This window comes from Bufo bufo, chromosome 6, assembly GCF_905171765.1.
Source record: "Bufo bufo chromosome 6, aBufBuf1.1, whole genome shotgun sequence".
Classification (NCBI taxonomy): Eukaryota; Metazoa; Chordata; class Amphibia; order Anura; family Bufonidae; genus Bufo; species Bufo bufo.
The window spans coordinates 94,708,354-94,717,880 of record NC_053394.1 but is presented as its reverse complement, the minus strand read 5'-3'; the positions used below and the strand labels follow the sequence as shown (position 1 = coordinate 94,717,880).

General features: G+C 42.9%; 1 protein-coding gene across 2 annotated transcripts in view; it reads right to left on the bottom strand.

The window, feature by feature from the left end:
- Positions 1-494: 494 nt before the first annotated feature.
- The window catches only part of PHYHIPL (phytanoyl-CoA 2-hydroxylase interacting protein like), a 146,113-nt gene continuing 137,080 nt past the window's right edge, over positions 495-9,527 (bottom strand). For both annotated transcript variants that reach the window (XM_040438219.1, XM_040438220.1), the window contains exons 3-5: positions 7,174-7,348; positions 5,876-5,993; positions 495-1,874 (exon numbers count right to left, since the gene is read on the bottom strand). In XM_040438219.1, the coding sequence (XP_040294153.1) occupies positions 1,340-1,874; positions 5,876-5,993; positions 7,174-7,348 (828 nt within the window). In that variant the 3' untranslated portion in view covers positions 495-1,339. The remainder of the gene's footprint in view (positions 1,875-5,875; positions 5,994-7,173; positions 7,349-9,527) is intronic.

Below are 9,527 nucleotides of genomic sequence, written 5' to 3'. Positions count from 1 at the left end.
ATTTTATGACCTTTATTTTATTTTAAAGTAAAAAAAAAATGAAAAAGTTCTAAAAAATACCCTTTTTGAAGAATGTTGAAATATGCAAAGCTGCCTTAATCTACTCATGTTTGATTCTATTTAACTATATAAAGTCTTATTTCTGAATACAGAATGATCTGTGCAATCAGAGTATGCTGCTAATGTTCCCTTTTCTACACACGTGTCACACCGGCACCCACACACTTTGAGATCCGTAGTGTTTTTTGCTATCGTGCTTAACACTTGTTGTATTTCTTTTTTTTTTTTAATTGTTCCTACCAAGTCGAAACCTTTCTACTTCTCTTGTATCCAAAGTGCATGATTTTAAAACAGACATTTGAAAACTGTTTATTGGGAGTGAAAAAAAAGAAAAAATATTGCCATTTGCAAGTGAAAAAAAAAAAAAATCATGACCTTTTGTGATGGTTGCATTCGATATGATTTTGTTTTTAAACATACTTTATGAATCGGAATGACTTCAGTTCTGTTTTTAATTAAAATATTTGAAGCAAGAATAACAGGAACGTATACACGACTTGATGAAGTTTACAGTCTACATCTTTGATAAGGGAAAAATGGTTTATGACATGTATACACTTGCTAATAAAATGTGCTCTATATATTCTATATGATTTGTAAATATTTTATACAACAGTACAAATAAAATATTTTTCTATCATATTTATGATGGTGGAATACAGTATTTGTTTCCTGTTAGCTAGTATCTTAACATTTAACAATCGTCGAGCGACATTGGAAGTGCTGATGTTTCTAGGCTTGGAGAGCTCAATCATGCTGAAATTACAATTTTTCATGCTGTTTTTTATATTATTTTTTTAATTTCCCAATAGTTTTAGTAACGTAAAATAATTACTGTTTAGACACCCCCAATAAAGCCATAATTGGTAATTTTACCTTGCTAAAGCAGACTACATATAGTTATGTTTGGCAAACAAACAGAATATATATATATATATAAAACAGCAAATAAACAATAAAAAAAAAATATTAACATTTGCAACATCTAGATTTTAACAGTTGGCAGAGAACAGAATGGTTTGTAGAGGTTAAGAGCAACTTCACAAATAATAAAAAAAAAGGTTTAAAAAAAGCTATTTAAATCCTTTGCTGCAGGAGGAACTACAGTGCAGTACCAAGAAATGCTTTGCAGCCTTCGTCATGCAGCGAAGGGGTTAAGGAGTTCTAACTTCAGTGTATGCTTTTGGTGACAGCTGCATTTTTGCATGCTTCCGGACAAAATGTCTGGTAAGAATGAAGAGGGAGGGTTAACTGCTGTACGATAGGACGAGAGGGCTTTTTAACGTCCAACACTGATGTTGCAGGTCTTGCAGCTAGGATCTTTTTTTGCGTTGGCAGTAGACAAGCTCATTAGCTGGTGACCAATGATTTCTGCCACTGTGCCACAAGAAAGATCGACAGGGTCAGTGTAAATGACTTCCAAGATTACATCTTGGGCATGGTGAAATACAAGACTTCCCTCCTCCTCGGTGCAGGTCAAAAATTTGTTGTCGCTCAGATTCAGTTGAGGAAGGCGCTGCTTGCAAAACTCATCTCCTGGAGATCCCACCGGAGCAATGACCACAATGACATAGTGATAAGCCGTGTACATACAGTACAAATCCCCAAAGTATAAGTTGGTGTTTGGGTTGAAGAGTTTTTCAGCAGGTATCTCGACCCTGTGCCTTCCATACGGTGAATCTTGTGGAGGCTTGCCGGTGTTGAACTCGGTGTTGCAGCTGAAAAAGATTCCTTCCAGTTTGGCGCTTATCGGAGAACCGTGGCTGCCACTGTTGTCTTTTGGAGAGGGCTGCATGACATTCCCATGATCTGTCCTGAAATGGGGCAATATGAAAAAAGGCATGTAAAACTGTTTAACTTCCAGGGTAATAAATCTATGGGAAACATGTTCATTAAGTATACACAGTAGATAGGGTGCTCTAAATATACCGCCAATAAGTGTAGAAAAAGTATTAAGTCCATTGTAAAGCTGTTACTAGCCTGGCTGTCCAGCAGAATCGGATTCATTTTTGCAAAGAGCCGGATCGGGACAACTTGAATTCTGTTGATCAGTAGGTCTACTGGAGTATGGCACCAGTAGTACATAGTTATTATACTACATTATACCAGGGCACTGTAGCTGTGGTGAAACTACTACTCCCACGATGTACACTTATTGTTCTCAGAAATGAATGGAGCATGCAGGGAGCTGGAGTAACAGAGGTTTCTGGCCCCTACATTTTACATTATTAATACAGTATACAGTTCTAGGAGAATATACCCAGCCGGAAATGGGAACCTGACTATATTTCTAGATCAGGGTTCTCAAGCACACGGCCCACAATACCTCAGGGCAGGGGAACGCTATTAACAATTGATCAATTCTATTGTGGAAGCACTTATTAATACATAACAAGAGGCCCAAGGAGCGGTGAGTAAGGAGATGGTATTACTAACCACTCCCTGGTGCTCTTCACTCGGTGCCTGCGCTGCTCTATGTCCTGAAAGTGTACAGCTTCAAGACTTAGTGCGCAAAGGACACAGTGCAGTGCTGGCGCCAGGACACAGTGCTTTGCTGCACGAAGAGCCAGAATAGTGGTGGCATTCGGAGGAGGAGAGGAGATGTGGAAAATGTATTTCAAGTGAAGAAAATCCAGCATTTTGAAAACGTTAATGTACTTTTTTTCATGTCACAGAAACAGAATCTCCACCCCAACAAAGGGGCAGGGAAGGGGGCGCGGTTACCTTGACTTGAAGCAAGGAAGCCGCTGCCCCCTTGACTTCAAGCATGACTAGGAAATCGCGTGGGCGGGGGATAAAATAACGTTTTCAGAGCTTTTGCTGTATCTGCCTTCAGGAAGAAAATGATCGTCAGAAACACACTGCTGGCTACTCTCAGGTACTGCTCGCGGCTTGGGATGGTTTTTGGAGTTGACAGGTTCCCTTTAAAGTTGTTGTCTCATCAAGGTGATCCCTCTTAAAATTTAGCCAGACACTTTCCATATCAGAAAGTTAACCACACATTTTCTCTGCAGCAGCCCCTGTGGGGAAAATGTGGTATTACATGCCGGCCAATAAAATGATCGGCCAACCATGTAATATTTGTTGGGCCAGGTCTGCGCAATATAGACAGCATTAGCTATTGGCTAATAGAGGGAGATCCTGAGCAAGGGGCACCTTTCTTTTCCTATCACGGCATATGTAGAAAGGGTTGCATATTCTGAAATGACATAATTGCCCTCATTAAATTGTGCTAGTGACTACATCCATTAGACTTTATTACTGCAGTTTCAGAGAATTGTTATAAAAATAAATATTAGAATCTGTCACTTTTTTTGTTGGTACCCTGGGGGTATGTTCACACAATGGATTTAGAAAATCTACCTACAAAATTCAGCGTGGAATCCGCAAGTTTTTTTCAGTTTGTTTTTTTTCCCGCACATTTTTTGTGTATTTTTTTTTTTTAAAGCATTTCATGCGGGGTTTTTTTTACACTTTTTAACCAATGGGTGTATCCTTCAATACAAAACAGTTTTTTTAAGCATGTAAGGCGCTTCTTTTTAATGCTTCCCTTAAGCATGGATAACGCCCCAAAATAAGGCATGCTACTTAATTTTTTTAAATGGAAAAAAAATCAAGTGCTGCTTCCCATTGAAATAATTGGGAGGCTGTTTTGAGGGTTTTCTTGGAGCTGATTTTTAGGTGGAAATGCTCCAAAACCTATTGCATCCCTAATTCTCGCCCTAACTCCTCGCCGTATGAGCAGACCTGGATGGTAGGACGGCTCATACCCAGGAAACCTAGGACCCTGAGTGGCCCTGATAGTCCCTCAAATACGGAAAGGTGATGAGACGACCTGTTCATCCCAGACACGGATGAACAGGAGTCTCACTGGCCTAGCTGCCAGGGAAGGGACAGACAGTGCACAGCTATTGGATCGGCAGGTAAGAACCCCGTTCAACACGCACTTACCTGCCACTGCAACCACGACGACTGGACCCCATGCAGATTTACTGGAACCCGTTCACCTCACAGTAGAGATGTCCAGTTCTTGAAACGAATCATTCTTTTGAATCGATTCCTTTCACTGAACTGGAGGAGTCGATTCCTCTGACTGAGCTGATCCGTTTGAAGCAGCTCAGTGTGAGGTAGCAGAGACTCTAGCAGGTCTTGTGTATCATGATCCTAGAGTGAAGGCGGGGCCCTCCCAACCCACCTGGTCTGCAACCATTTTAATTATATTAATTACCCCTCCCCTCCAGTCCTGAGTTTTACCCATCCCCTGGATGCTTGTTTGTTTTTTTTAACTCCTGAGCTTTGGTTCACTTGCTTGTCAGCCGACTCAGCAAGTGAATCGAAGATTCGATTCATGAATCAGTTCTTTTGAATGAACTGATTCAAATGAACCGATTCATTTAAAAGATTCGAACTTCCCATCACTACCTCACGGGCCACAGCACAAAACACAAGCACAGAATCCAACAAACCAGAAACTGCCTGGACCCCCATGCGGATAGGATGCATGGCTGCCCCAGCAGAGCTGCACACTGACTAGTGGTTCACCCTCCGGGGAACCCTGAGAACCCCTTCCGGAGGCACAGACAAACAGGATATCTAGCAACCATGCCGGGCATTATACCAAACATACCAGACATAGAACACCAAAGTAGACATAACAACAAATCCCCAAAACAAACTCACACCAAACATAACAACAGGTAAGGTAGGGAACAAGGAGGAGAACATGGGGAGACATCGCTAAAGACCTTGATGTTCCACAAGGAGGCCCACACGGACAGGTGCCACACCCAGCTCCACCTTGCACACACCTTAACCCCGTACACACCAAAATGGGAAGAAACACCAGACTAAAAAGGGAAGTGACCACACATGCTAAAACAACATGTTGCCACCGGCAACAAGCATGCACGGCACAAGTGTCACGGTCTACTACTACCACCAGACCATGACACAACCGTGACATCTAGTTCCCTTTCAACGATAATAAAGATTTAGTTTAAAGGGTTTCTCTAGGAATTAAGAAAATGAAAATACTTAAATATTACTTTATTATAAATATATTCTCAAATACATTTCATTATTTATAAAGGCTCATTTTGTCTGGGGAGCAATCATCAGGGGAAGCTGCCTGTCCTGATCACACATGTGACATGAGGACAAGTCACTTTACAACACTGAGGTAAAGAGCTACCTCATCCTCCTCTCTGCTCTACTTGTCAGAGATTACGAGCCTGAATACGGATGATAAGATCTTTAGCTGAATCTCTGGGGAATTTAGTTTATGAGAAGACATGAAATACAGAGAGGACGGACAGGACAGGCTGTGGTAATGTGTTGCTGTGGTAATGGCGGCTGCATACAAGTGCTGCTGCTCATTAGCCACACCTCACAATCCTCTCATGTATCTTCATCATCTCCATTCCCCCAGAGATTCACCTGTATTCAGGATCATAATCCCTGACAAGTAGAGCAGAGAAGAGGATGAGGCAGCACTATGGCTCATTGTGGTGAAGTAACTTGTCCTGTTTGATTAGGACAGGTTTTGTGTGTACTGATAGGATGGCGGCCATTTTGTTTCCCCTAATGATTGCTCCTTAGACAAAACAAGCCATTCTAAGTAATGAAAGGTATTTGTGAATATATTTATTATAAAATAATTAAGTATTTTAATTTTTTTCATTCCTGGAGAACCACTTTAGCTACATTTCTCTAAATAAACTGTTATTATATACATTTTAGAACTGATCCTAAACTTTAACATTTTCAGTACCTTACATTATGTTACATGTTTTTGTCCAAAAAATAATTTTCTTACTGTATATAGTCGAAATATTCTTTATGTTGGTTACGATAAAAAACTGAAAATTTCAGCATACGTCCTGCAATTGCTTCAGCTTTCTCCATCAGTTGTGTTAGGTGTACCTTTGAGTAATCTGGAATGAAAATTCAAACACAAATATTAACCAAGTGTTCTAAGCTGTTCTGATTTTTATATAGGAGGTCTAAATCCCATAGACAGGCAGATAATAAGATAATAAAATTGTTACCTGCAGTCACCACTAGGGAGCACTCATACACTTACTACATACTGTTTAAATTTAAACAGGTTTTCCAGGAGTAGAATATTGATGTCATAGGTTATCTGATTGGTGGTGCTCTGACCCCTGGTACCCCCACCAATTAGCTGTTTGAAGAAGCCTCTTCCTAGGTCAGTGACATCATTGGCAGGGATGCCAGGAGTCAGACCCCACTGATCTGATATTGATGACCTATGCTGAGGAATGAGGATCAGTATTCTAATCTGATTAAGGACAGTTGTTTAGATAGCAAACACACAAACCCCCTGTTGCAGTGGCAGCTCAAGGTCACTGCTGTCTTGCTCACCTGCTCTGGTGCCCCAGGTCCAGGCTGCGCATAACCACCTCTTGTGCGCAATACAGCCGGCGCCAGCCAAGCCTCTCTCAGGGTGCGTGGGTTATCCCTCCAGCTCTTAAAGGGCCAGCACGCACACACCTTAATCTTCACCAGCCTATGAAGGGTCACCTGGGGGTGCTTAAGGCACCTTCCCTAATGGGAGGGTGCCTGAGCAATTGGTTGTCTACCTTTCTAGTTCCTCCATTGTGCTTTATTTGTTTGCCTGCCTGTGTACCGACTTCTGCCCCTGTTCTGGACACTGACCCTCTGCTTCCTGACCTGTGCCTGCTTTATGTACAGACCCCTGTCTGCACTCACCCCAGACCGGTTATACGATTGCTTGTACTCTGCCTGCCCTGACCTCGGCCTGTCCCTGACTACAGTTTTTCCTGCCCCTAGGTGTCTCTGAACCTTGTGGGACAGCTTATAATCACACTGAGATTATTTCAGGAGGTAGTGGCCTGGTGAGTCCTTTACAGCAAAGTCAAGATCCCTGTACAGGCATTAAAGGGTGAAAACCAGGGGACTGCCAAGATATCGCCCTTAAGATTAGCCAAAATCATTTTTTTTGTTAACAGAGTGGTTTCACACCCACTGCCATAACACATCCACATGAATGAATATATTATCAATGTATTTTTTAGTTTAGTTCAGATATATTCTACTTGCCATGAAGCAATACAGAGCGACTGTTCTTACCTGCTGTGCAGAACTCAATGATCTCACTCCACTCAGACACAACGTAGTCTCCATCCACCTGTTTTGATGCAGTCTGTACAGCCACAGTGTACTTAGTCCTTGGGCTCAAGAACCAGTGTCCACGAACTGTCATTGGCAGAGGCACTGCTTTAGCTACCAATTTAGTGGGGACATCCTAAGAAAAGAGAATGAGGACAGTTAAGGAAAATTATTGGCACTTAGGTTAAAAGAGTTTCCAGAGATTTTTTTTTTTTTACTGATTACCTATCCTCTGGATAGATCATCAGTATCTGATCGGTGGAGTTCCAACACCTGGGACCCCCGCCGATCATCTGTGAGTGCCACTGCCTTCTCGCAGCTTACCAAGCACAGTGCCATGCACTTATAGCGGCTGTGCTTGGTATTGCAGTTCAGCCCCATTCACTTGAATGGGGTTGAGCTGCTCCTAGGCCATGTGACCGATGAACAAGGCAGCTGCCTTCTGAAACAGCTGATCGGTGGGGATTCTGGGTGTTGGACCCCCACCGATCAGATAATGATGACCTATCCAGCGGATAGGTCATCAGTAACAAAAAAAACTTTGAAAACCCCTTTAATCTTGATTGTAAAGATAACATCCCTTTTTCTGCACAGGTGTCTGTCTACATACATACATAGCATTACATTGAATCCATAGATTGATATGGATAGTATATACAGTTCTGATCAAAAGTTTAAGACCACTTGAAAAATGGCAAAAAATCCTATTTAGCATGGCTGGATCTTAACAAGGTTCTAAGTAGAGCTTCAACATGCAACAAGAAGAAATGGGAGAGACAAAACATTTTTTGAGCATTCAATTTAATGAAAACAAAGAATAAACTGAAACAGGCTGTTTTTCAGCTGATCAAAAGTTTAGGACCACACCTCAAAAAAAAACCTAAACCCCCCCAAAAACAGAAATCCAACTTCCAAACATGAACTCAGTAATGAGTAGCTCCGCTGTTATTGTTTATCACTTCAAAAATTTGTTTCGGCATGCTTGAAGCAAGCGTTTCCATGAGGTGAGTGGGAACATTTCTCCAAGTGGTGAAGACGGCCGCCAAGTCTGTGCAAAGATGTGGATTCATTGTCATTTTCTGTCAGGTAGTCACACGTTGTGATGGCAAAGGCAAAAAAACTCTCCCTTTTTGAACGTGATCGGGTTGTTGAACTGCATAAGGCTACTTTCACACTAGCGTTCGGGTGTCCGCTCGTGCGCTCCGTTTGAAGGGGCTCACCAGCGGCCCCGAACGCATCCGTCTGGCCCTAATGCATTCTCAGTGGAGGCGGATCCGCTGAGAATGCATCAGTCTGCCAGCGTTCAGCCTCCGCTCCGCTCAGCAGGCGGACACCTGAACGCTGCTTGCAGCGTTCGGGTGTCCGCCTGGCCGTGCGGAGGCGAGCGGATCCGTCCAGAGTTATAATGGAAGTCAATGGGGACGGATCCGCTTGAAGATGACACCATATGGCTCAATCTTCAAGCGGATCCGTTCCCAATTGACTTTCAATGTAAAGTCTGAACGGATCCGGTCAGGCTACTTTCTGACTTAGAAATTTTTCTAAGTTATAATGCAGACGGATCCGTTCTGAACGGATGCAAACGTCTGCATTATCGGAGCGGATCCGCTCCGAACGCTAGTGTGAAAGTAGCCTCAGCAGAGTCTCTCACAGCGCGCAATCTCTGCTGAGGTGGAACGCAGTAAGGCTACTTTCACACTAGCGTTCGGGGCTCCGCTTGTGAGTTCCGTTTGAAGGGGCTCACAAGCGTCCCCGAACGCATCAGTCTGGCTCCGTTTGTCCTCTGCTCCGCTCAGCAGGCGGACACCTGAACGCAGCTTGCAGCATTCGGGTGTCTGCCTGGCCGTGCGGAGGCAAACGGATCCGTCCAGACTTACAATGTAAGTCAATGGGGACGGATCCGTTTGAATTTGACACAGTATGGCTCAAATTTTTTTTTCTTTTTTTTTTTGTTCATGGTAATGCAAACGGATCCGTTCTGAACGGATCTAAGCGTTTGCATTATAGGTGCGGATCCGTCTGGGCACATACCAGACGGATCCGACCTAAACGCAGGTGTGAAAGTAGCCTAAGACAGTCATTTGAAATTTCTTAAATGATCCTGAGGGTTATGGAACAAAAAAGTAAAGTAGATGACCCCAAAAATTTTCATCAGCACTGAGCCGGAGGATCCAATTGGCTGTCCGTCAAGACCCAAATTAAGGCCCTTACTGGGGCTGACTGCAGCCCCATAACCATCAGACGGCATCTGAGACTGAAGGGCTTCATAAACAAAAAACGTCTTGAAAGACCTCGTCTCCTTGAACGCCACAGAA